This window comes from Elephas maximus, chromosome 13, assembly GCF_024166365.1.
Source record: "Elephas maximus indicus isolate mEleMax1 chromosome 13, mEleMax1 primary haplotype, whole genome shotgun sequence".
NCBI lineage: Eukaryota > Metazoa > Chordata > Mammalia > Proboscidea > Elephantidae > Elephas > Elephas maximus.
In genome coordinates this window covers 75,844,842-75,872,265 of record NC_064831.1, presented here as the reverse complement: position 1 = coordinate 75,872,265, position 27,424 = coordinate 75,844,842, and the positions used below count along the sequence as shown (strand labels likewise).

The window sequence follows — 27,424 nt, the reverse complement described above, 5'->3', positions numbered from 1 at the left end:
CTAGCAGGGCAGCCTGGCACCCCATAGATCCTCAGGAAAAGTGTGGCACCATGGGGTACAATGAGGTTTTGGAGCTGGACAGTCCTGTGTCTGGCTGACATGGGCTACTGTGTGACCTCAGGCAAAGTACTCCGAATCTCAGTTTGTTCATCTGTGAACTGGGGGTAATCATGCTACCAATCTCTTGGAGCATGAAGACTCGGGGAGCAGTATATGGCGGATGGGGGTGATCAGAGGCGTAGCAAGGGGCCAGCAGAGGAGGGCACTTGCCCCCAGGCACAAGTCCAAGGGCGCACCAGATGAGGCGTGGAATGACATCCCGAGGTGCCACAAACATGAAAGGCGCCTGACTGAGGCAGCCAGACAAGAGAGGGGAAGCCATTTCTATTGACACATTGCTGCTATCAACATCCACTCATCCTGAAACTGGGGGAGGGAGCACGCAATGTAGAGATTGCCCCTGGGTGCTCAGATTGGGGGGGTGGACAATTTAGAGGTTACCCCTGGGCACTTGTTACCCTTGCTACGCCCCTGGAGGTGGTGTAAGGGAGCCCACTGCTCTGTGCCCGGCACATAGCAAACACAACAGGGGAAGCACTGGCTGTGCCAGGCTGGGCCCACGGACAAATGGGGCCACCCACCTGGCCAGGTTGAAGGAGTCGTAGATGATCTGGGCCCGATTGATGACAGGGATGGCCTAGAAAGGGAAACAGAGTGTGTGACCTGAAGCTGGCAGTGGCGACAGGCCCTGCCCCATCCTGGGGCTCGGGCTGGGCCTGGGCCTGGGGCCAGGGGATGGGGAGATGGCAGACACCCACCGACAAATCTGACTGCAGCTGATTCTGAATCTTCCTCCAGTTGTTACTGTCATAGTTCACCTGGTAATAGCCCGTCACGTTGATGTTCAGCAGGACCCAGGCATCAGCCTCCGTTTTGAACCGCTTGTCCTGGGCTGTGAGGAGGAACCAGAGCTGGAGCAGGGGCTGCTCAGAAGGCCGTAGCTGACCTTCCCCCAGGCCTCCTCTCTCCAGGTTTCCATTAGAGTATCTTCCTATGCAGCCTGGCATCAGCTCGCCCTCAAGCCTTTGCGGCAATGATGCCAAGGAGGGTGGGAGAACCAGGGTGTAGGACTGGCCTGCAGGGCCGAACTCTGCTTCTGGCTGGTCAGTGACCTCAAACAGGCTCCGTGTGGCCAGGCCGGTGACAATGGCCTGGATGTCTCCATCAGCACACCCCTGGCCACTCAGGCTCAGCTCCCTCTCTTCTTCCCCTGCCCTCTTGCCTGGAACAGCTCCATCACATACTGTCACCCAAACTGAAAACCCACACACTCCTCCCCTCCCTCTCCTCCCACCCAGCCAGCCCCCCAACACTGCTCAGATCTTCCTTAGGGCTCAGCACCCCCTCCTCACTGCTCTCCCTTCCCCTCTCCCACCTCTTGCATTCTTTCTCCTGGCACCAAAGGGCTCTTTCCAGCCCCAGAGGCCTGACCTAATCACTTGCTCACTGCCCACTCGCCCAGGCTCCTCCATCGGAAGACACAGCCTTTGTCTCCCAGAGTCTGCAGAGCTCTCCAGGACCCAGCTTCCCCTCTGGGCACACCTCTGCCTTAGTCACACTCGGTCCCCTTGCTCTCTACCTCCATGTCCTTGCACTTGCTAGCTCCTCTGCCTGGAATACTTTTCTCTGCCCTGGCAGCCTGGCTTACTACTACTATTCCTCTAAGACTCAGCTATTCTCCTCCAAGAAGCCTTCCCTGACTTCTCCATGAAGCTAAACCTCCCTTATTCCCAGCTCCCTGCCCCCATGCCCCAGTAGCCCAGTTATACATGCCTTTGATAAAGCGCTCAGCACAGCTATGGTATGTTTATAACCACTTGTCTGCATTCCCATAATCTGTAACCTTGGTCAAGGCAGAGGGTGGCTGGCCTTGACCTTTGTTTCCTCAGTGCCTGGGGAAGAGTAGGGCTGCTCATGCGTTCAGAGCTTACCATGTGCCAGGCACTGTTTTAACCATTTTACGTGGATTGTCTCATTTAATCTTCATGCAACCTAATTTGGTAGACCTTATTCTTAGCCCCATTTTACAGATGAAGAAATGGAGACCAGAGAGGGGAAGTAACTTGCCCAGGGTCACACAGCTGAGCAGTGGCAGAGTGGAAACTGGAACCAAAGAAGTCTGCTCCATTTGTTGAATGAAATAATGAAGGAACTTCCAGAATGTGAACCAGGAGCTGGGGGTGTGGGCTGGGGAATACTGCCTACTAGGGCAGGGCTGGGTTACCTTCCTTGGTGTCCTCCAGCCAGTATTCTGTCTGTTCTCCACCATTTCTAATAGACGAGATGGGCACGAACCACAGGTAGCTGCAACGAGAGACCGGGGGCCAGGCGGTAAGAGATGGCAGCTCTGCCCTGGCTCCCAGTTTCTGCCCAACTCTGGTGCCAAGTGCCCATTCTTCTGGTCCCAGGAGGGAGTGCTTAAGTATGGCCACTGGAGCTGGGACCACAGCAGGCCAGGGTCCACTATGGTCAGGGGGCACCATTGTAGCACCTGCTCTAGGACTCACTAGGACCCCTGCTTCAGGGACTCTGCTCACTTGAACTCTGAGGGGCGGGTGACATTGGACTCGGGGTCAAGGAGGAAGTGCTTCTGGGAGATGGACCCAGTGTTGGTATCCACAGTGATGACAGGGAAGCCCATTTGCAGGGTCCATCGGTCCATGATGTTTTTCACGGTGGTAGGAAGGTTGAGGGGTGGTGTGTGGTTTCCCACAGCCTGAGGGCAGAGCCAGGTAGTGTGGTTGTCAGTGGAGAGCCACCCTCCCACCCCCACTCACCCAGGGCAATCCCTTGCCTGCAGCCCCTGCAGACTCTGGCCTCTACCCCATGGGGCCCACGCTGTGGGGGAGGCAGTAGAAAGTGAACTGGGAGTCAGGAGCTGGGCCCCAGTCCCAGCTGTGCTGCTCCTGGCGGTGCAGGGCTAGGCCAGCTAGAAGGCTTCCCAGCTTCGGTTCAGTCCAAATCAGTTAAGTTAATCCCTGTGGCCCCCCATTCTGTGGCCCACCCTGTGTTGTGGAGGGGCACGGCATACTCATGGTTCAGCCTGAGTAACACTGGGGAGATGAGAAGGAAAAGGAGACAGAGAGAGGAGGGAAGGGGGTCAAGGCAGAGGGCTATGGGGGGAGCCTGTGTGCATGTGTGTGCCTGGGTACACACATGCACACACATATGTGCAAGCGTGTGCATGTGTATGAAGGAAATGAACCCAGATGGGGATCTGGAGGACAGGCTTAGGGATGGTTTTTATTTTTTTCTTGGATCTTTTTCATTTTCTCCCATGCATGTGCATTGCTTTTGTAACAACAAGAGTGGAAAAGTCAGTAAACACCTAAGAATAAGATGGCAGAGGAGCATGTCAGAAGGGCTAAAAGCTGTGGGGAGGGCGGCAGAGGGAGGAAGGGAGAAGGGCCCTGCAGAGCTGGAGGGGTGTCTGAGCATAGAAGGGGTGTGGGTTTGGAGAGGGTGGAAAAAGGAGAAAACCACAGCAAAGCAAGGAGGTCTGCATGGAGGTGGAAGGGAAAAGTAGGGGCAGAGGTGCCAGAGCCATCTTGCCAGCAGCGTCTATTCAAGGTTGGGGAGCTGGGCCAAGCTTGTGGGAGATGTAAGTCGGATAGAAACCAGCCCAGAGGGAACTCCTAATGAGGACCTTGGTCTCCCCTCTGTGGTCTGACTGACCATGAGGCCCAGACACCTGGGGCCTAGACAGACAGGGGCATAGACAGACAGGGGCAGTAGTGGGGGTTAGACAAGCTGGCTGGGCAGTCCAAGGGGAAGACTAGATTGTAGGATTCCAGAGGGGATATTGGTGCAGGAGGGACCAGACACCTCAGGGGCCACATCCTTGGCTGAAGAGAACCATAGGGAAGGGGGAGGGCAGTGTAGGAGTGGAAATGATGGAGGGACAATGGACAGTGTGCAGACTCCAGCCCCACGTACGGGTGGGGCGGCCTCCCAGAGAGGTAGGGAGAGAGGTGGTGGCCCCTGGGGAAGAGGGGAGGTGCGAATTTGCCCCACAAAACAGAAGGGGTCTGAGTGGACCGGAATGAAGGCGGGCAGAAGCAGAGGGTCAGAGTTTGTGCTGAGGTTGGTGGTGTATGCAAAGTCATGCCTGGGAGTGGCAGGTTGGGGCACAGGGCAGCCGGAAGTGCTGAGTAGCTTATATGACTGGCTCCAAGTTCCAGGCAGAGAAGGGCTGGGCTTGGGAACCGGGATAGCTCACTTCCTCACCGCTAAAGGATGAAGAGATGCAGTGGCTCTCCTCACGGAGCTCGTTATACTGTGAGGCAGGCCACCTGCCAGGGGTCTTGACACAGGGCCTCACATCAAGTCACCATCATGGCACCCATTTTACAGATGAGCAACTGAGGCTCCAAACGACCTGCCTGGCATGGTAATAAGAATGATCCAGACCTCATTCTCTTACATATATGCTTCCCCAGGGACTTTCAGCATCTCGGGACCCCAACAGAATGACTTCATGGGGGCTGGCTGTTACTGACCTTCTGCAGGTGTTCCCACAGGTCCAGGTAGTTGGTGTTACTATAGGCAAAGGCATGGAGGTAGGACTGTGGAAAGACAGGGCATGGTGAGGACAAAGCTGGTGTCCCCCAGACTCCACCATTCAACCCTGGTGGTAGCCTGGGGCTGGGGCAAAGGGCAGGTGCTGAAAGAAGCCCACCTACCCCATGGCTGGCCAAGGAATACTCACCACCAGGCCCTCCTTGAATACTTCCTCAGTCAGGAAGCTGGACAACATCCTGAGGACTGAAGCTCCCTGGGGAAGAGCAATGGGAGAGGGGCCTCAGGGAGACTGGGCTGGACCACCATAGGGCTGGGAAAGGCCCCCTCCTGGCCAAGTCCCCACCTCCCTCCCGGTACCCCATCCCAGAGGGTAAGGCTCACCTTGCTGTAGGCGATGGTGTCAAACTGCTCGCTAATCTGGGCGGGTGTATTGACCTCATCGGCAGGGGAGGACAGTGGGTGGGAGGAGGCCAGTGCATCCACGGCCATCACACGGTACACCTCATTCACCACTATGAGGTCTTTCTGCAAATCCCCAATGGCCATCAGAGGGCTGGGCAGACTGGCCTGGGAGGGGATAACCCAGGTCCACCCCACTCTGGATCCCAGGGACCACTGGTCACCTAGCTCACCAGATTCCAGCTGGGTTCTGCATAATCAGCACCCAGGTACTCCACATAGGAGGCAAAGCCCTCGTTCAGCCACAAGTCATTCCACCAGGCCACGGTAACCAGGTTTCCAAACCACTGTGGGGAGAGGGGGTCAGCGGCAAGCTACTCTGGCCTGGCTGTCACCAGTAGTACCCAGAGCTATCCTTCCTCACTGTAACCCCTCCCTGTCACCCTGCCAGGTAGGACTCTTCCCAGAAGCCCCCTCTGCATCTGCACTCCCCATGATGGGGGTACCTGGTGGGCCAGCTCATGAGCAATCACAGTGACCACCCGCTCCTTGTTGCTGATGGAAGAGGACAGCGGGTCGAACAGCAGGGAATTCTCCCGGTAAGTCACCAGCCCCCAGTTCTCCATGGCACCCGCGTTGAAGTCGGGCAGGGCGATCTGGTCTGGGGAGGTGAGGCTGTTGGCTGGATGGCCCTGGGTGTGGAACCCCAACCACTGCCCCCCACCACGAGGGACCCCTCACTCACCGGATTTTTCTAGTGGGTAGGATGTGTTATAATACTGGGCAAAGAAGTCCAGGATGGGGCCTGTCACATTCAGGGCATAATTACTGTGGCCCTCCGTGGTTGCACTGGGCCGAGCCCAGATACGGATCTGAAAAGAGGGTGGAGGGTAGGTCAGGAGGCCCCTCCTGGGCCTGGTGCAGGTGGACGAGTCAGGGACCTGGCAGGCTGGTGGGCTACCCGTTGGGAGGCCTCGTCAGCAGAAGAGGGGACTTGGGGATTTTGGGGGGCTTTGGGTCCTAGGGAGAGGCCCTTGGGGAAAAACAATAGTCAGAGCCACCACCTCTCTAGTAGCTTCATGAGGACATTATTACATTTCTCAAATGCAGAAAGTGAGATTCAGAGAACTTAAGAAGGCAATTGCCTGAGATCACACAGAGCTATTCAAACATTGGCCTGAAGATCCAGGGGCTGGTGCAGGGAGGAGCTAACAGGAATAGCTCCAGGCTAGGCTGGTCCCAGGGAAGGAGGACAGGTGGGCCAAGCTTCATACCAGGACTCCGTTCTGTGTTTCTTCCTCCACAGGGGTAAACTCGCTGATGATGTAGGCCAGCAGGTACGTGGACATCCGGGGCGTGGGGTGGAACTCAGTGACGTTCCAGGCAGGATCTTCATCAAGTGGGACACTGGGACCTGGGTACGGAGCACACAGGAGTGTGAGGATGCACCCCCTTCCCTGCCCTGCATCTCAGCCCCAGGTCCCTCCTCCCTAAGGCAGTGTGGCCCCAGGACAGAACCCATTCACCTTTGGGTAGCATGTTAGACAGAACGGTGAGGTCCTTGGGGTGGACGATCGTGATGTTAAACGTGGCCTTCATGGCCGGCTCGTCAAAGCAGGGGAAGGATTTCCGGGCATCTGCGGCCTGCATCTGAGTTGTGGCCACCACCCTGCCCAGATACCAAGATGTTAGAGGGTATGTGGGCAGAATCCCTAAGTCATGTGGGCATGGGTACATGGGGCCTTAAGGTCCTGCTGGGCTTGCAGGGGAAGGGGTGCATGGGCAGCTGTTTCAGCAAAATCCCTGCCCTACCCCCCATTCCCAGTGGCCTCAGGACCCTAGCAGGTTAGCTGACAGTGGCAGATCGGGGCTCCTTCTGAACTCAGGATCAGAGTTCTGGCAGGCTCCACTGCTGTATTACTTGGGGGGCCTTGTGTGAGCCATTTCTCTCCTCCGAATCTCAGTTTTCCTATCTGTCAAAGGGGCACTTTTGCCCCTCATCCCTGATTCCTTGACATGGGATAAGGAAGCCCTCCGGAAAAGGGTTTGCCGTCAGGGTAGCTGTTCCACCAGATGCTGCTGGTAGAGTCATGGGCCAGTGAAGGGTCCAGAAGGCCTTGAAACCAAACTTCACTTAGCCTCCAGGATCCAGCATCTAGGATCTGCACCCACTAGGTAGACCCAGCTCAAACTTACTTTTTGACATTCCCATCCGTGTACTCGCTTCGATAGAAGCCCGCCAGGTCGTCAGCCAGCTCCCCCACAAACTCGCTGTCCATCTCGTACTGGCTGCCTACCGTCAGGTTGCCCTTCAGGTGCACCACCAGGTAGTCAGTGAGCACGACCAGCTCGGTCGTATTGATTTCAGGGGGCTGGGAGCCCCCTACGCCCCGCAGAGTCACCAGGTGCCCTTGGGAGGTGTAGTTGAGCTTCTTGCTATGGATGAGGATGAGATTGGTGGCCTCCACGCAGGTGAAGCGGACGGTGCTGCTGCCCTGGAAGATGTACAGGCCCTGGTCGTTGGGGGTGAGGTAGGGCCTCAGCCTCACCCTGTAGGACTCAGGTATCAGTGTCTCGGGGAGGCGGTATCTGTTCCACGGTTTGCTTTCATCCAAGGTAGTAGCTGAGGTGGTGGCCAAGGTGGGGCCTGAGGTGGGGTGCTCCGAGCTGGAGTTCTTTGCATTCTTGTTCTTCTCATTGGTATACACCACAGACAGGGCAATGATGGTGCACACAGCCACCACACCCAGAAGGATGCCCAGGATGCCCAGGGACTTGGAGATATAGAAGCCCTTGGCCATGGTGAGGGAGGGCAGGGAGCTGGGGCGGCTCAGGACCGGCAGAGAATGGAGCAGCCTTGGGCCAGGCTTATATCCTTGAGGGGGAGGAGCCCCAAAGCCAGCAGACTGGGCAAAAATTAACCAGGGCTCAGACAGGCGAAGGTCACTGGACTGGGCGGGGGCACGCTGTGCCCAGGGCTCCGGAAAAGGGATCCAGGAACAGGAGTGTGGAGTGCTGCTCAGGTCTGCCTGCTGGGAGCAAACAGTTACAGGCTGCAGGCTGCCCTGAAGCCGCCCGAGGGCTGAAGGGCAGGCTATAGGATCAGCCTAGTGGGTAGACAGAGCAGCCAGGTAGGCATCCAGGTGCCTGTGAACCCAGCTGGTGAGAACAGCAGCAGGAGGACTGAGGTTAGAGTCAAAGAAGGACCTCCCAGGAGCAAGAAGTCAGAAATGTACAGAGAAGAGTAGGGTCGGTCACTGGCTCCTGTTAAGAACACACCAGGTCATCCTTTTGGTTGGATTCCTATAAGGACTCCTGGGGGCTTCTTCGCGACATGGTCCCAGCCTCCCGTGGACCTTTCCAGAGCAGGGAGTTCTTCCAGGCTCACCTCACTTTCCCTTCTTGCCAAATATTTTTTCAATTACTAGCCTTTCTTTTTTTTTTTAAGGTGAGGAGGCTGGTGGAGGCTTGACCTCTTGCCAGGTGTGACCTTGGGCAGATAACTTACCTTTCTGAACCTGTTTCCTCATAAATAAATAATAGCGTTTACTTCCCAGGTTTGTTGGACAGATTTAATGAGAAAGCATATTAAACACCACACAGTAGAACCTAAAAATCATTCCCTTCTTTCTTACCTAGAACTCAATCTTTCCCTCTCCTTGGTAGAGAGGACGGTATTATTTATCATAAAAAAAAAAAATCAACAAAATATGCCTTTATCAAAAAATAATGTTCATTATCACCATTTCAGGAGCCCTGGTGATGCAACGGTTAAGCACTCTTCTGCAAAGCGAAAAGCAGGTGGTTTGAACAGACCAGGCACTCCCCAGGAGGAAAGACCTGACGATATACTCCGTTAAAGGTTACAGCCTAGAAGGCCCCACAGGGCAGTTCTGCCTGGATGCTGTACGTTGGAATTGACTTCAGGGCACACAGCAACAGCACCCGTTCACCTACGAGTTCAGTTTCTTAGACCTGACACCACCCCTCACTTGCCCCATGGCCAATCTACCCTGTCCCCCCACCTCACCGTGTCCTAGTCAAAGAAAGCCACTCTCATCATTTATGTGAACACTGCTGTACCCTCACGGACTCCCTCCTTCCGCTCGGACCCCTCAAACCTGTGTACCACACAGTTCAGATCATCATTTTATACCACTGCATAAAACCTTTTCTGGGCTCTTAGAATCCCAACCAAATCTTCTAAAGGGACCAAAACCCAAGTGCCATCAGCCTGCCCACTCAGTCTCGCCACATTTTCCCTTTGTCATGACAGTCTGGCCTCATCCAGCCCCTCCAACTGGCCATGGTCCCTCCACCACAGGGCCTTTGAAGGTGCTATCGCCCCTGCTGGGATCATCTTCTCTCTCCTCTTGCTCTGAGTAATTCTTACCATTCAGATCTTCCTCAGAAGCTGTCCTGACCTCCCTGACCAGGTCAAACCCATATTAACTCCACTGGCACCACGAACCTCTGTGTTCACCTTATGACAGCGCTGTTTTTCCATTTTATCTGCGTGGGGATAACTTGAGTCACGCCTGTCTCCCTCACCAGACTGCAGGCGCCCCAAGAGCAGGGCCTTGGCTGCTTCTGCTCACCAGCACTTGGCACAGTACCTGGCACATACTAGGTGCTCAACAGATATTTGGTGAGTGAATGCACAGATGGTATATGAATGAATGAATGAGCAAAGAGTCAGTTCAGGAGTGAGGTCTTTACTGAAGGCTTTCTAGCCTCTGTCCCCACCCCCACACCTGCCCTGGGAGAATTGTCTACCCCTTCCCTGAGCTCTGTTCCAGCCACAGCAGACAGGCAGGGCTCTTGTTAGGCCCAAACACACCCCAGGGCTCACATGCCTGTCTGCTCCATTAGCCTGTCTGCTCCTTGAGGACCTCATTCTTCTGCCACCCCCTGCCCTGGCTTGGGCCGGACACTCCCTGAGCCTGCACAAAGGCTTGCTAAATGAACACATGCATGAATAGAATGAATGCATCGATTAACTCATTCATGCGTAAGTGTAAGAGTGAACAACAGCCACCTGTGGAGTCCAGGGTCTGAGTGCAGGGTCTTCAGGGGAATCCACTGGATGCCATCTTTCAGATCTAGGGTGCCCTGAACCCCTCCAGAGACCTGCTCCCTGGTGCCCTGGTCTGGGGCCAGCAGGGACTTCCCACTCCCTGACCAGCACCCATTCCCCCCTGTCAGGACTAGGCTGATGGCCAAGGGCACCAGTGGGAAGCCAAGTGCTAGGGAGGGGTGCAAGCTGAGAGGGCAAAAAGCTCCAGTTTGGGCATGGCGACAAAGAGGGGCAGTGGCACCCAAGGGTAATGTAACATACGTTCCCAATCTCCATCAGGGCTAGAATTTCCTAAGGGAGTATCCCTGCAGGCTGGCATCCAAGGGCTTTGTATCCCTCCCCCACCCCGAACCCCTCTCTGCTATGCCCCTGGTCAGGCCTGCAGCTCCCTCCCACCTTTGTAGCAGAAAGGCCCACAGACCTCTTGGTCTAATCCTTTCTCCAAACAAAGACAGAGGCCCCGCCTGGCCCACTGTGGTCTTCCTGTTTGCTTTGGATGCAGACCACAGGTCCAGCTGGCTGGAATCTACACTTTGGGAAGGGCCTCTGGCCTTCAAAGTTGGTGCAGCAGGCAGCCTACTGCCCTGAAATGAGGGGTCCCTTCTCTAGGCACCATGCCAGCCAGGCTGGCGGTGGGGCAGAGTGGGGCATGCTCTGCAGCCCTCAGCTGCAGTCATACTGAAAAGGGCCTCTCTTCCAGTCCCTACCTTGGCCCAGGCCTGGGCACCTCCACACCCCACCACGCAGTGGTGGCAGTGCTGCCCCTCAACTGCCTGCCAGCCTTATCAGCACACACTGGCAAAGCGATCTCCCTGACAGTGTGGGAAGGATTCTTCTGCTCAAATCTGCTCCCTGGTTCCTCACTGCCTGCAGAATGAAACCTAAACTTTGGCTTGAGCCTCAAGACTTTCTGTGAACTTGACCCTCTGGCCTCTCCTCTTTCCACTGCCCACTGTGGGCCCTTGGCATTTCCTTAAGCCTTCTGAGCTTTTTCATATCTTTGTGCCTTTGCTCATCCTCTTTCCGCTGCCAGGAATGCCTTTTCTCTCCCTCCTGTCAAACTCCTACTCATCCTTCAAAACCCAGCTCAAAGATTATTGGCTTCTCTTTCGTAGCTGCCCTATCCTCTTTGTGCTTCCCCTGCCTCTGGCTCATACGTCTAGCACAGCACTTATCAAAAGACAATCTATGTGTTCAAAAGCCTGCCACAAGACCTAAGCACCTGGGAAAAAAAAAACCCAGTTCGCACTGAGTTGACTCCATTTCATGGCGACCCCATACGTTTTGGAGTAGGACTGTGCTCCATAGGGTTTTCAATGGCTGTGACCTTTCGGAAGTAGGTTGCCAGAGCTTTCTTGTGAAGTTATATTCAAACCTCCAACCTTTCAGTTAGTACAGAGTGCTTAACCGTTTGTGCCACCCAGGGACTCCTAGGCACTTGGGGGGAAGGCTAAATGCACAATAAAGTTCACAATCCCTGCAGGCCTGGTATGACCCAGTCCCCAATGTTTCTCTGGCCTCATCTCAAGCTCTCTCCCCCACCCCGCATCAGCCTCAGTCCTTCAGCCACACTGGCCTCTTTCAGTTCCTCAAACCCACCACTCTAACTCTCCTCCGGTCTCCACACATAAGCCGCTTCTTCGGCCTGGAAAGCTTTCTGCCTGCTCCTACCTACCGTTCACTTCTCCATGAGGCTCACCTCAGTGATGCTGCCCCAGGGCAGCCCTCCCAGCACTGCCCCCCACACAGCTAGTGCCACGTTCTTCTCCTTCACTGCCTCAGCCCCAATCAGGACTGATTATGTCCCTCCCCGTCCCACAACTGTGAGCACCATGGTGGGAGCATCACATCTATAGAATCCTCCACACCAGGCACAGTACCTAGCACACAGCAGGCAGGCAATAAACGCTACTGGAACGGATACATCCATAAGAGAGAGAGCGATTAAAGATGGAACTCAGCGTGATCAGGTCCTTAGTCTGCCGACCGGGCTCTCAGGACATGCACACAAACCATCTCTGTAGTTTTGCCACATCTGTGATTCTCCAGTGCGTTATTTACTGATTATTTTTCTTTAAATCAATCTTTTTTTTAACTTAACCTTCTTCTGAGCAATAAAGACCATGAAATCACAGCTTGACGTGTTAAGTTCTATTTTTTCTGCTACATATTTAATGATTATTATTTAAAAACTGTTCATCTCGGTAGCCCCTAAATCGCCTTGTATAGCTGTACCCACTTTGGGAATGGCTGTTCCATACTGTATGATTTTGGTGGAGGTGTCACGGGCAGGCTGTCTTTGGAGGAGCACCTTTCTGCAGGTGAAGGAAATGGATTCTTTTTTTACCTTTAATCTCTTGATGGGAAGAAGCTGAGTACCCTCAGCCCCATCTCAATCAAAGCAACCCTTCTATGGTGTCATGGATTGAATTACGTCCCCCCAGAAACGTGTGTATTAACTTGGTTAGGCCGTGATTCCCAGTATTCTATGGTTGTCCTCCATTTTGTGACTGAAATTTTATGTTAAAGAGTATTAGGGTGGGATTGTAACACCCTTACCAGGTCACATCCCTGATCCAATATAAAGGGAGTTTCCCTGGCGTATGGCCTGCACCACCTTTTATTTCTCAAGAGATAAAAAGAAAGGGAAGTGAGTAGAGAGTTGGGGACCTCGTACCACCAAGAAAGCAGTGCCAGGAGCAGAGCGCGTCCTTTGGACCTGAAGTTCCTGCACGGAGATGCTCCCAGACCAAGGAAAGATGGATGACAAGGACCTTCCTCCAGAGCCAACAGGGAGAGAAAACCTTCCCCTGGAGCCAGCACCCTGAATTTGAACTTCTAGCCTACTGGATCGTGAGAAAACAAACTTCTCTTTGTTAAAACCATCCACTTGTGGTATTTCTGTTATAGCAACAGTAGATAACCAAGATGTATGGGCTTATATATTTCTGCCCTGCCTACGTTCTGGTCCAGGAAACAAAAGTTCTTCTAAATTAAATGTTAAGGCTGATAACAATCGTGTTAGAGAATATTTAAGGGACAGCCACAAGTGTGGACACCAACTACTGAAGGGGAAAAGGCAGCTTCGTCTCAGATGGGGACACACATTGCCTCCCAGTCAAACATGAAAACACCAGGAGCCTGGGAGGGAGCTGTGGCCGGAAGAGCGGAGGACAAGCACTCAGGTAAACTGAGGTGTGATTCAGGCTCCATCACAGGCCACTGGGTCCTAGGGGAAGCCCTGCCCACTCACGCTCAATTTCCTCACTTGAGCTGCAGGGTTGGGCAAGCTGAGGGCTAAGGGACTCCCTAATACTGGCCGGTTTGCTCTGAGGGAGTGATGAGTGGGAGGAAGGCGAGGCTGGGGTTCCGGTGCAGGGCATACTCTGGCTTCTCAGGCCTCTGGCCCTCTCCCAGGCTTCTGAGTGCTGGGAAGAGGCCAGAGGCCTCCGCCCACAGCTGTGTCAAGCTGGAGTGGCCAGCCCCCAGGGTGCTTCCTCTGGGAGCCTCAGAGAGTGATCCTTCTGTGAGAACCTCAGAAGGCCCTATGGGAAGTCAGCTCCCTTTGGCCTTTCTCGTCCAATGTGAGGTGTTTAAGAGGGAAGGGGCAAAGAGGCCCTCAGGGGTTGGGGGTAAGCACACGAGCCAGGGAGGGACCATCTGGGCTGCAGATCCTATGTGGGCAACTCCTATCTATGTTACTGAGCACCTACTATGTGCCCCACCAGGATAACCACCCCCACTTTACAGATGAGGAAACTGAGGCACAGAGAGGTTAAGTGACTTGCCCAAGGTCACACAGCTAGTTAGTGGCAAGTTTATAGGCTTAACCACATGTGCCTCTTAAAAGTGTCCTCCCCACATTCTCTCTGGTAGCAGTGCCCATAAGCGTTAGAGATCACAAAAGGAGACACACGCTGTTATGGATTGAATTACATTCCCCCAAAATATGACTTGAAATCCTGGCCATATGTTGTTATGATCTAATCATGTGATTAAATTAGTTGGTCTTGGATAGAGAAGATTACCTTCCATAATGTCACCTGATGTAATGACCTCCCATAATGGGATCTACTATAATGGAATCAGTCAGTTGACACATTAGTGTAGGGTGGGTCCTAAACATAATCACTTCTGAGTTATACAAAGAGAAGATTAGACACAGACAAGCCCGTACTAGGGAAGACAGACGCCACGTGAGGATTGCCATCAGCCAAGAAATGGCCAAGACAAGATAGGATTTAGGCTTTTACCCTCCAGAACTGTGAGAAAATCAATTTCTGTTCTTTAAAGTCACCCACCTGTGGTATTTGTATTACAGTAGCCCTAGGTCACTAAGACACATGCCCTTTTGGTATAACAGCACCCAAGTTACAGACAGCAGATCTGGCTGGGATGAAAGGTCTGATCATCTTTTAGGGGGACTGTGTGTCACTTCTTCTGAATTTGATAGGCACAATAAGGGGCACGGAGCTGAAGAGGCTGCTCTGGGGAACAGCTGAGAGATTGGGGAGCTGTGGGGGAGGTCCTGGGAAGTAGGGCTTCTTGGCAGGCTGTGAAGGACCCTGGCCCTGCCTCCAAGGGTACTGCCAGCCACTGTAGGGCCTCTCAGGACAGACGCTCAGGCTTGGGCCTAGGGCTGGGGGTGGATGGCACCGACCAGAGCGGACAGACCCTCCTTCAAGGGAGGTCAGTGGGGACGAGAGTGCTGGTGCTTCAGTGTGAGCAGCCTGGACTCTTGAATAGCCTCCATCAGGGGATTTCTGATCTCCCACCAAAGTCACAATCCCAGAAACTGGGCCCAATTCCAATACCTTGGCCTCTTCCCACTTGTGGACCCTTGTCTATCTCAGAATATTTCGCAATAAAACTTTTGAAGCAAAAGGGCTGGAGGGCTTGGTTTAAGAGTGTGGGGGTGGTAAGGAGCTGTCGTCCCACTCCACAGAAGGCTCTGGGGAAGCACAGGACAGGGGGCAGTAGAGCCTGCCTCTCCATCTGTGAAATGGCTCTTCGGTAGCCTCCTTCTTTTCTGATAGTCTAGTCTTAGACTCTAAGGTCCACAGGCGGTGGGCTAGTTTGGTGGAAGTTGGGCATGGGCCTTAGACACCAGTGCCCTGGAGAGAGGTGAATCAGCTGACCTTTGCCAGCTCCCCCCTCTCCAGTCAGGTGGGGCCAGCTTCCTGTGGAATGGTGGCCCATTCTCACTTCTTCCCTGCCAAGCCCTTATTCCTCCCCTCCACAAAAACAGATAATTAGAAGTGTCATCTGATCCAAGATCTCCCTTTTACAAGTGGGTAAACTGAGGCCCAGAGAGGTCCAGGGCATCTAGAGACTCGGTGCTCTGATCATCCCCTCACAATGCCTAGTTGGTGTAGTCCTGGGGCCGAGGTGGGGATTCAAGTCACAAAACCCCTGTGCACGGCCCACCTGGGGTCTCCTGCTGGCTGCGTTGATGGGAGATTTTGGAGGCTGGAGTTGGGACCCCTTTGGCCCGTTGGAGGACCTCTCCTCAGAACGAGTGTGGGTGGCAGTGGGAACTTTGATCTGCCTGGCTGCTCCCCAGCGGAGTGTGCTGGAGCAGGCTCCATGGTTGCCTGAGCCTCATCTCCTGGGGCTGGAAATGTACCTCTTAAGGCTGCCTTCAAGGGGTTGCTGAAGGAGTAAGGGAGAGCATGATTGCAAAATGGGCACTTAAAAATAGTTCCTTTCCTCTTCACTGAAGTTGAGGTGAGGAGGAGGCAAAATGCCAAAGGTTCGCTTTGGACCACTTCCTTCTCTGGGGCTCTATAGAGACCCCCAACGGGTAACAGGGACGTCCTTTCATCTTCCTCTGTCCCACCCACTACAAGACTGAGATCCCAGCGGCCATGCCTTGCACGGCTATCTAAGCACCTTTCCTCCTCACACCACCCTACCTCAGACCCCAGCCCTGTCTCTCCATCTTTTCCTCCCCGACAGGCTCCAGCAGCTCCCTCCCCGTAGAGGCCACCTCTCCAGGTGTGAGGGCCTCTGATAAGTTGGGGGACCGACTTGGCTACCAGATCATAGTGGGATATTGTACAAAAGAATTCTGCACCCTCCCTGGACTTCAGTTCACCCACTGGAGGAAGGAGGCATGGGCAGCCGACGCCGGGTTCCCTCGCTGGAGGTCCCTCCCTCACCCTTGTCCCCGTCCCCCCAGCCGCTTCAAAGCCCCCTTCCCGGCCCACAGCCCCCGCCTCACCTCGCTCCACTGGCCTGGGGCCTCGGAGCCTCCTCCCCGGGCACCGACCGGCCAGGCCAGCCAGCGACACGGCCCCGCCACAACCAGACTCCTCCTTTTCCCGGCTTTTTTAAAGGGAAGTAACCTGACCCGACCGCTACTCCTCCCGGATTAACCCCGTACAGGCTGCCCGCCCACAGCTCCGCCCGGACTCCGCCTGCCCGTCCGCAGCTTCCCGGAGCCCCTGGGGTGGGAGTACCGGGGCCGCTCTCCGACGGCCAGTCCAGCGGGCCTGGGGTCGCTCTTCGTCCCTTCTCTCCCCACCCCCGGGGCGGAGTCCTCACGCACCTCGTGGTTGCAGCCCCCCGCCCCGCCCCCTCCTCAGCTGGACGGCTTGTGTCCCTGGGGGAGGGGCACAGAGCCTAGTCCTTCCAGGACCCCGGGGAGCCTCGCTCGTCCAGAAAAAGGGAGCGCGCACCCCACGAAGGAGGGTGTCGCAGATGATGGAATCCCGCCGCGACGTGATTGAACTTTCTTGATCTCTGACACTCGTTATGACCGGGCAGAGCGGCAGCAAGGCCTAGAGCTAAAAAATGACCGCAGCCAGGGGTCTGCGCACACATTCAGGCCCTGCGTCCGGAGGCAGCGAGACCTTGGACAGGGCACTCCCGGGTCTCCAGGTGTCTTTTTATTTGGCAGTACCAGATGATAGCGCTGCTGCAACAAATTAACACAAATTTAGTGGCTGAATTCTTTTTATTCTTTTTTAATTCAGTTATTCTTTTTTAATTCTGTAGGTCAGAAGTCTGAGGTGGGTCTCACTGGGCTAAAATCGAGGTGTTGGTGGAGCTGTGTTCCTTCTGGAGGCTTTCTGGGAGGCTCTATTCCCTTTTCTTTTCCAACTTCTACAGGCTGTCCAGGACTCCCTGGATGGCAAAATCGGTTAAGCGCTGGGCTACCACCCAAAAGTTGGTGGTTCAAAGCCATCCAGACATGCCTCAGAAGAAAGGCCTGGCAATCTTCTGAAAGGTCACAGCCAGATAACCCTGTGGAGCACAGTTCTACTCTGACACACATGGGGCTGGTGACCATGCATAGGAATCAACTCATTAGCAACTGGTAAAGGCTGTCCATACTCCTTGGCTCATGACCCCCTTCCATCTTCAAAGCCTGCGATGGCTGATGGAGTCTTCCTCACTTCACACCACTCTGACCCTGACTCTTCTGCCTCCCTCTTCCACCCCAATAATTCAAGATAATTTTCCTATTTTAAAGCCACTAGTGAGCAACTTTAAATCCCCTTAGCCATGAAGCATAACGTTCCCAGGTTGCCAGGATTAGGAAGTGGACATCAGGGGTGGGGGGGGGGGGGGGTGGGTGGGCATCATTCTGCTTACTGCAATGCCTTCCAGAACACCAGGTTTAGAAGCAAAGGTAGAGCTGACCCACAACCTAGCCTGCTCACCCCTGCCCTGCCTGTGCCAGGCTGGCTGCTTTCTGACTGTGCTTCGTGATTTTACTTGCACCTGCTCTTCCTTTGGAAAGGTGCAGTGGACTAGGGTGGCTCAAGTAGCAGTCTTGTTTCCCCTTTCTAATTTGCTGCAGTGATTTTAAAAACCAGATCAAAATTTATTGGAATGTTAGTATTGTGGATAAAGTAAGTAAACTATGAGGGAGACCTGAGAGGCTATTTTGGCTTTTCCCAGAGGCCTCTTTTGTTCACTAACTCTTGGCTGTGCTGGAAAGCAGGGTGCCCAGTTAAGCCCCTCTCTCCACCCAGCTCTGGAGGCCTTTTTTTCCTCCAGGATCCTGCCTGCGGGAACTCCCAGCCCTGCCTCCACCCCCAGCATATCTGGCATAACCTCTATGCCTGATAAGCCATGGAAAGGCTCAGTCAGGCCCAGAGACACTCTTCCACTGTGGGTCCCTGCCTTTTCCCCGCAGGCTCTGAGGAGGTTTTGAGAGAGGTGATCATCCTGCAGCTGGAAGAAGTGTAACTCGACTTTCTGGAGGGCTGTGTGGGAAAGGAATGAAAGACACTTTCAGGAATTTAGCATAAGGAAATAGAATATTTATGTACAAGGTTTTTCACTGCAGTGTTATTTATAATAGGTGAAAATCAGAAATAGCCTAAATGTTCAGCAATGGAGGGTTGGTTAAATAAATTATTGTCCTCTAGTTTTGGGGGACATCTAGGTCAACTGGCATAACAAACTTTACTAAGAAAATGTTCTGTGTCCCATTTTGGTGAGTGGCGTCTGGCATCTTAAAAGCTTTCAAGAGGCCACCTAAGATGCATCATTTGGTCCCAACCCACTTGGAGCAAAGGAGAATGAAGAACACCAAAGACACAAGGAAAATATTAACCCAATAGACTAAAGGTCCACATAAACCACAGACTCTACCAGCCTGGGACCAGACTAGATGGTGCCTGACTACCAGTGATCACCCTGACAGGGAACACAACAGAGAGTCCTGGATAGCGTGGGAGAAAAGTGTGTAGCAGAAATCAAATTCCTGTAAAAAAAATCAGACTTAAAGGTCTGACAGAGGTTGGAGGAACCCCCAAAACTATGGCCCCTGGACACTCTGTTAACCCAGAACTAAAACTATTCCCGAAGCCAACTCTTCAGACAAAGATTAGACAGGACTATAAAACAAAAAAATAACACAGGTGAGGAGTGTGCTTCTTAGTTCAATCAGATACATGTGACCAAATGGACAGCTCCTGTCCGGAGGCAGGATAAGAAGGCGGGAAAAGACAGGAACTGGTTGGATGGACACAGGAAACAAGGGGTAGAAAGGGGGAGTGTGCTGTCACATTGTGGGGATTGCAACTAATATCACAAAACAATACGTGTAAAAATTTTTGTATGAGAAATTAACAAGCTGTAAACTTTCACCTAAAGCACAATAAAATAACTAAATAAATTATGGTCCTTCCACATGACAAAATACTATACCACCATTAAAAATAAAGCAGGTTTAATAAACCAAACACTTCAAAAACCAGAGTAGCAGGTATGGGGTTTTGGGGACCATGGTTTCATCTAGGTCAATTGGCATAATAAAATCTGTTAAGAAAACATTCTGCATCCCACTTTAGTGAGTGGCATCTAGGGTCTTAAAGGCTAGCAAGATGCCATCTAAGAAGCATCAATGGCTCTGAGCTCACCTGGAGCAAAGGGGAATGAAGAACACCAAAGACACAAGGTAATTAATTATGAGCCCAAGAGACAAACCCAAAAACTAAAACCAAACCACTGCCCTCGAATTGATTCTGACTCATGATGAGAAGAGACAGAAAGGGCCGCACAAATCAGAGACTATGTCAGCCCGAGATCAGAAGAGCTAGATGGTGCCCGGCTACAACTGATGACTGTCCTGACAGGGAACACAAAAGAGGATCCCTGATGGAATAGGAGAACTGTGGGATGCAGACCTCAAATTCTTGTAAAAAGACCAGACTTAATGGTCTGACTGAGACCAGAAGGACCCCAGAGGTCATGGTCCTCAGACCTTCTGTTAGCCCAAGACTGGAACCATTTCCAAAGCCAACTCTTTAGACAGGGATTGGACTGGACTATAAGACAGAAAATGATACTGGCAAGGAGTGAGCTTCTTGGCTCAAGAAGACACATGAGACTATGCGGGCAACTCCTGTCTGGAGGGGAGACGAGAAGGCAGAGGGGGACAGAAGCTGGCTGAATGGACACAGAGAATGCAGGGTGGAGAGAAGGAGTGTGCCACCTCATTAGGGGGAGAGCAACTAGGAGTATGTAGCAAGGTGTATATAAATTTTTGTATGAGAGACTGACTTGATTTGTAAACTTTCACTTAAAGCACAATAAAATGAAATAAAGCATGTTTTAGAACTAGTGAATGAAACCATGGAAGAATTTTTTTTAAATCTCAGAGTGATGAAGGCCATTGTAAGTTATTATAACCTGAAGCTTCAAAAGGAAAGACTGAGATATTTGACTACATAAACAAGAAAGAAAAAGAAATTCTGCATTGCAAAAACCACCACAAGCAAAGTGGAAAGAAAGACTTTAAAGCAGGGTGGGGCAGGGGGAGGAATTGCAACTCAAAACACAGACAAAGCGCTCTCTAAAATACAAGGAGCTCCCACAAATCATTTTTAAACAAACCAACAATAACTTAAATGGGGGGGTGGAGGAGCAGAAATTGGCAAAGGGTATGAAGAGACAGTTAAGAGGAAAAAAGCTCAAATGCGAAAAGATGCTCAATAACGAAAATTAGAATTACAAAAAGGTGCTATTCTTCACTTGTCTGATCAGCAAAGATAAAAACAGCAGGTAACATGCTATGTTTACAGGGATGGGAGAACAGGCACCCTCCTGCCTTGCTGGTTGGTGAGTAAACTGATGCAACCTTGATAGAAGCAACTGGACAACAAACACGTGAACACATACCTGCTTTGACTCAGCACTTCCGCTTCTAGAAATTATTCTACAGATCTAGTCACACTTAGGTGAAGTGATGAATGTATAGGGCTCCTCACTGCAACACTGTAGCTGGAAATAACCTAAAAGTCCACCAGTAGAAACAGAATAAAAGAACTACTATTATTGCACAGCCATATTTTTTTGTTTATACGATGGAATGCTACATAAAACTATTAAAAAAAAAAATTAGGATGCTCTTTATGGCAAATCTCCAAGATATTTTCTTAAGTAATAAAAGCCAAGTATAGAGCGGGGTGCAACAGTGTACCAACTATATTTCAAAAGGGAAAAGCATATATGCCCATAATTTGCTCTTAAATATGCATATATTGATTCAAAAGTCACACAAGAAACTGGAAACACTCATTATCTCCTGGAAAGTGAACTGGGCATCTGGAGAACAGGATGGGAAAGAGACTTTTTCATGTGTCCTTTTGTTCTTTTGAATGTCAAACCATGTAAAATAACGCTGTATATCCAACATAAAAATAAAAGTTCAAGACAAAAAGACCAGAAGATTAACAGATTTTATGACAAAAGTTAAAAACTTTTATGTTTATGGATGGAATAATTTTATGCCTGGGACTTGTTTTGAAATAACGAAGATGGGGTGGGGAAGTCAGGACTGCTCAATCCAACAATGATTGAAAATAGGGGAAAATCCAAAACAACCTAGTATTCGGTAACAGGGAATTGGTTAAATAAATTATGATCCTCCCTGGTGGCACAGTGGTTAAGAGCTCAGCTGCTAACCAAAAGTCAGCAGTTCGAATCCACCAGCCGCTCCTTGGAAACCCTGTGGGGCAGTTCTGTTCTGTCCTATAGGGTCGCTATGAGTGGATTCTGACTCGATGGCATCAGTCTCCTCATCGTCCTCTGTGTGAAAAAAAAAAACTCTATGCCGACACTTAAAAAATAATAAATCATGTTTTAGAAGCACAGGAAGATTTTTTTAAAAAAATAATAATGAATTGGGAAGATCTTTCTAAGTATTTTACAAAACCCAGAAGCCACGAAAGGAAAGATTGATAAATTTGACCGCATGAAAATAAAAATCTCTGCATTGCAAAAACTACCACAAGTAGTCAAAAGGAAAACGTCATCCTGGAGGAAAAATTAGCCATATGTTGGTAGCTGTTGAAACCAAGAAATGGGTACATTGGGGGTTTATTATTGGTGTTCTTACTACTTTTGAGTATGTTTGCCAATTTCCATAATAAAAGGGAAAAAAGAATATAAATACGTACAAACTTCTGTAGGCAAAAGACAAATAGTACACTGGGCAAAAATATTTACAACATATATAGCAAACAGGATTAATATCAATATTTTTAAATGTTCTATAAGGTGACTGTCTTAGTCATCTGGTGCTGCTATAACAGAAATACCACAAGTGGATGGCTTTAACAAAGAGAAATTTATTCTCTCACAGTCTAGGAGGCTAAAAGTCTGAATTCAGGGTGCCAGCTCCAAGGGAAAGCTTTCTCTCCCTGTTGGTTCTGAGGCAAGGTCCTTGTCATCAATCTTCCCCTTGTCTAGGAGCTTCACAGCATAGGGACCCTGGGTCCAAAGGACGTGCTTTACTCCTGGAACTGCTTTCTTGGTGGTATGAGGTCCCCCTGTCTCTCTGCTCTCTTCTCTCTTTTATATCTCAAAAGAGACTGATTTAAGACAAAATCTAATCTTGTACACTGAGTCCTGCCTCATTAACATCATAGAGGTAGGGTTTACAACGAATTAGAAAATCACATCAGATGACAAAATGGTGGACAATCACATAAAGCCGGGAATCATGGCCGAGCCAAGTTGACCCACATTTTGGGGGGACACAATTCAATCCATAATAGTGACTTAAGAAAAAAAATAAAGACAACAAAATTGAAAACTGGGCAAAGGATTAGATCACAGAAGAATTCACAGAAGAGGAAATTAAAAAGGCCAATCAACACACTAAAAGATGTTCAACCTTAGTAGTAGCCAGGAAAAGAAACGTCAAAGCGGGGAGTTGTCAGTGTTGGCCCGAGGTATTGGCAAAGGCCAAGAAGACTGATAACATCTAGCTTTGGTCAGCGTGTCATCAATCAGCATTTTTATATATACCTGGGGGGACTTGCAAATTATTTCGACCTTTTAAGAAAGTAAAATGACAGACCTATCAAAAAATTTTAAATCGCTTACCCTTTGACCCAGTGATCTTGCTTTGGGGAATTTGTCCTAAGCCCAAAGAGAATGCTACCAGTACTTAAGGAGGCAGGTGGCAGGAGGTTTATTGCAGCATTCCTTGTTACAGGGGGAAGAAAAAAAAAAAAAGAGGCCAAAACACCCATAGGGGACATTTTAACAATTTACGAAACATCCATTGAAAACACTACACAACATATAAAGAGAATGAGTTAATTCTGGTTTGGGTTGTGTCTTAAGGAATGAGTTGTATTAGCCAGATGGACAGGTGGGGAGAAGGCTGCAGGAAGCAAAGGGACCAGCACAAGTGAAAAAAAAAAAAAGCAAATCCATTGCCATCGAGTCAATTCCGACCCTATAGGACAGAGTAGAAATGCCCCATAGAGTTTCCAAGGGGCACCTGGTGGATTTGAACCGCCAGCCTTTGGGTTAGCAACTGTAGCTCTTAACCACTACGCCACCAGGGTTTCCGCACAAGTAAAGGCAGGGGGTTAAAGGGGGATGAGGCCAGGGACTGGACATTGGACCCTTGAATGCCAAATGCCATTTAAGAAGTTTAGATTCCATCCCTAGGGGATGGTGAATCAATGACAACTTTTGAGAAAAGGAGCCTGATGGGGTCATATTTGCCTTTTAGAGAGAGTCTCTGGAGACAGTTTGGGGTTCAGCTTGGAAGGGAGCCAGGAGGGAGGCGGGGGGAGCAACTGGGAGGGGGACAGGGGTTCTCTAGATACAACAGCTGGGCAGAGGGGCTTTGAGGAGAGGCCCTGGAGAGGCCTTTCAGGGATATTTAGGAGGCAGGTCCAAGAGGCCTAGTGACCAGCAGGGGTGGGGGTGAGAGGAGGGAGGCAGGGAGGGACAGGCAGGGGTCACCAGGGTGGATATGAGGGCTGGAGAGGGCGGTGCTGGAGTCAGGGCTTCCTGGAGTTGAGATTTTTTTTTTTTTTCTTCACATTGCTGTTGTTTTCAAGAATTCTGTTTGAATTTCATTACATGATTGATTAAAAACATGTTTTTGAAAAAAAAGGAGGACAAAGCAGCTTTTAGAGAGAATTTTCTTGGAGAGGCAGGAAGTGAGAAATGGCCTGTTGAAGTAGTATTGGGCCCAGCAGTGTCTTGGGCTGCGAGAGGGACAAGCTCCCCTAGGCAGGCAGGAGGGCAGGGCAGGAGGGACAGGTCAGGTGGGGCAGGAAGCAGAGCTGAGCCCTGGCACCCCTAGGGGCCTCCCTTCCCAATGCTTTTTCTGCATGAACTAATCATGCGCTCCCATATATGTGTGGCTCTGCCAGGTGCCTCCTGAGGACAAGACAGGGTGTTCTCAGGGTAGCCAGTAGAAAGGCCAGCTTTGCAGTCAGGTAGATGTGATACAACCTGGGCAACTGACCTTGGATGGGTTAATCACTCTCCCAGTCCTCAACTTCCTTCTCTGTAAAATGAGGACAAACCCTCAGAGAGCTGTGATGAGAATTATGTGAGAAAAAGCATGTACAGTGCTTAGCAACATCTAGCCCTCAGGAAATAAAACATCGTGGAGGATGACTCAAGTGAAGTTGACCAGTCTGGTGTGGCAAGAACCCCCAGGCCAGTTTCTGGAAGAGGGCTGGGCAGCTGGCGTTAGGGTCATTGAGGCCCAGAGACACTCACAGGAGGGCCATTTCTTAATGGTGGCCTCCACACTCAAGCCTGGATTGGCAACTGGAGGGGGGAAGAGTCTACGTTGGGTAATTTTCTTGGCCCCATACCTCCCTCAGAATGAGGAAGTTCTACAGGCCCAGGAGGATGTCAGAGCTTGGAGAGACTGGGCCTGAAGATCCATAAAACAGACAACACCAAGCCCTGGGGGGTTAATTAAGTGACTTGCCTGAGGTCACCCAGCATGGCCAGGATTCTGACCCCCAAACAACAATGATACCATTAACAGCCACTACAGGCTGCTTATTACATGAGGCGCATGCGCTAAGCTCTGTGTGGACTGTCTCACTCATTCCTGACGCTAGTGCAGGGACAGGGCTGCCCCTGAGAGGAGGAGATGAGGGAATCAAATTTCTACTGGCCAGTCACACTGGCCTCCCTTTCCCTCAGCCACTAAGGTATTTAAGAAGTTCTGGGTTGGGGGCTTGGTAAGGGGAGATCTGCTTCTTGGAGAGGAGCTAGGTGGTCAGGGACAGCAGGTAAGGAGGGCCAGCTCTGTGGACATATGATTTTTTGCAGTCCGATGGGACCCTCGGAAAACCTTTTGGTGTAATGGTTAAGAGCTCAGCTGCTAACCAAAAGGTGGGCAGTTTGAATCCACCAGGTGCTTCTTGGGAACTCTATGAGGCAGTTCTATTCTGTCCTATAGGGTCGCTATGAGTCGGAATCGACTTGATGGCAACAGGTTATGGGATGTTCGCTTAGAAGGACGCCAGGCTTGGTTTAGTGCTCTGCTGTCACCACCTTGAAATTCTTAATATTTTTTTAACAAGTGCCCCATATTTTCATTTTGCACTGGGCTCTGTAAATTATGTAGCCAGTCTTGAGATGAAGACTTTCTCTGAGAATTTAATACCTGTTGGAGCAACACTAAAGGCTAAGAGAGGAAGGTCAAATTCCCCAGGAGAAAAGCACCTGGCTGTGCAACTAGGGGTGTCACCCAGGAGTCTGGGGTCAGTTTTAGGGGCAGTGGAGCAGAGAGCTCCTGCAAAGTGGCCAGCCCCAGGCTGTGGGAGCCTAGCATGAGGTCCACCTCCCTATTTTCAGATTGGGAAGAAGAGGCCCAGAGAGGGCATGACGCTTGCCCTGGGTGACCCGCCTGGCAGGTCAGAGACCAGTCTCTGGGGAAACGTGGGACTGCCACCCATGCGTCTGGAGTGAGCTGAGCACCGCAGGGCATCTGCGTCCCAGAAGGGCTGGCACTGGCTCCCTAGAGAAGCATCAGCTTCCCTCTACCACCTGCTGGTGCTCTGATCCCAGGAGTCCTCAGCACTGAGAATTTTCCCACGTGCCTCCTTGGCCACTCCTTTTCAGCCCCTCCTGGGCGCTGCCCACCTCTAGCATCACCCTTCCTGGTACTCCTTCCCGGGCACCCACTGTCCAAGCCCTCTGAGGCCAGCAGGCCCATGCTTACCTCGCACCCTCAGTCTTTTCCCCTCTATCACCCTCTGCTGGCCTGCCTTCTCTGCTCCACGCCCCCCCTGCCCCGCAACCCCCAGCCTAAGCCCACTCCCGTGGCCTCCCAGCACCCTGGCTCTCCCTCCTACTATCTACCTGGGACCTGGGCCTCCTCCTTTCCCGCCCTTGGGGTGCCTGGTCCTGGTGGAGTAACCACTCTATAACACGCCCATTTTCACCCCCAGTATGTTCATTTCCTGTGGCTGCCATAAAAAATGACCACAACCTCGGTGGCTTAAACAACAGAAATATATTCTCTCACAGTTTTGGAGTCCAGAAGTCTGGAATCAAGGTGTCAGCCGGGCCTTGCTCCTTCTGGGGGCTTAGGAGTAGGGGTGGATGCAGGCAAGGGGTGGAATCCTTTCCTGCCTCTGCCTGGTTCTGGTGGCCTCAGGCATTCCTTGGCTTGTGGCTGCTTCACTCCAATCTCTGCCTGTCTTCATATGGCTTCTCGTCTGTGTGTCTGTTGTAAGAACACTTGTCATTGGATGCAGGGCTCACTCGGGTAATCTGAGATCCTTAATTTAATCACACCTACAAAGACTCTTTTTCCAAGTAAGGTCACATTTACAGGTTGCAGGTGTTAAGACCTAAACTTGCCTTTCTGATGATTTAGGAAATAATATTGGAATCATTATTTCCTGTCCTTGAGCGTAGAGAATGTGACCCAGCTGGAGCTGGGCCCACAAAGGCTCACAAGGACACATCAACTGGGCCCTGAGATAAAGACAATAGATGGGACAATCTTAGAAATTATCTTTTAGGGAAGAAAAATATCTTTATGGGAACTTTTCACATAAAGCCAATTAAACAGAACACAAAAGACTTTCCATTCTTATAGTTTTCTATTAACATTTAGTGAAGAGAAATTTGTTGGACCAGTGAAGACCCTCCTGACTGAAATCTGTACCAATGATTGTTAACAAAAGATGATTCAAAACGTAGGATCACAGTTTCTAGGCAGTCTGAAAAGGTGAAGCTTTCAATGGTTTTGCCCCTTTGTAATGTTAATATATACTGATGACTCTCTACCTTTCTTTGGACTTGACAGCCATGGCTGTGACAGCCTGCTTGTCTGTTTTTCCATTCTTTCCTATTCTGTAATATTCTTTGAACTTGGGCAGACATGGCTGTGGCAGCACGCTTGTCTGCTTCCCACTTTTGCCCTTTTGAATATATGCCAAGTAAAACTCTCTTTTTGCTTGACTGAACTTTGTGATGTTTTTACCGTACAACACTGAGAGCCACCTTTCAACCCATTACACCCTGTGAGGCCCTGGGGCCCCCCTCGGCTTCGTCCAGGTCAGCCTCTGTACACTCCCCACCCCCACTCCTGGCACCTCCCCTACCTCAAGCAACAGACAG

At 51.2% G+C, this 27,424-nt stretch overlaps 1 protein-coding gene across 4 annotated transcripts in view; it reads right to left on the bottom strand.

Annotated features, from left to right (window-relative positions):
- The window catches only part of ANPEP (alanyl aminopeptidase, membrane), a 28,224-nt gene extending 11,839 nt beyond the window's left edge, over window positions 1-16,385 (bottom strand). The window contains exons 1-14 of one of the 4 annotated variants that reach the window (XM_049905940.1): window positions 16,281-16,385; window positions 7,177-8,012; window positions 6,507-6,649; window positions 6,255-6,394; window positions 5,726-5,852; window positions 5,487-5,641; window positions 5,214-5,327; window positions 4,963-5,106; window positions 4,769-4,834; window positions 4,560-4,625; window positions 2,598-2,776; window positions 2,285-2,364; window positions 819-952; window positions 642-697 (exon numbers count right to left, since the gene is read on the bottom strand). In XM_049905940.1, coding sequence (XP_049761897.1) covers window positions 642-697; window positions 819-952; window positions 2,285-2,364; window positions 2,598-2,776; window positions 4,560-4,625; window positions 4,769-4,834; window positions 4,963-5,106; window positions 5,214-5,327; window positions 5,487-5,641; window positions 5,726-5,852; window positions 6,255-6,394; window positions 6,507-6,649; window positions 7,177-7,781 — 2,009 coding nt within the window. In that variant the 5' untranslated portion in view covers window positions 7,782-8,012; window positions 16,281-16,385. Of the gene's footprint in view, window positions 1-641; window positions 698-818; window positions 953-2,284; window positions 2,365-2,597; window positions 2,777-4,559; window positions 4,626-4,768; window positions 4,835-4,962; window positions 5,107-5,213; window positions 5,328-5,486; window positions 5,642-5,725; window positions 5,853-6,254; window positions 6,395-6,506; window positions 6,650-7,176; window positions 8,013-15,484; window positions 15,647-16,280 lie in introns of those variants that run through there. The other 3 variants (XM_049905941.1, XM_049905938.1, XM_049905939.1) reach the window with 3 other exon arrangements.
- Between the last annotated feature and the right edge of the window lie 11,039 nt (window positions 16,386-27,424).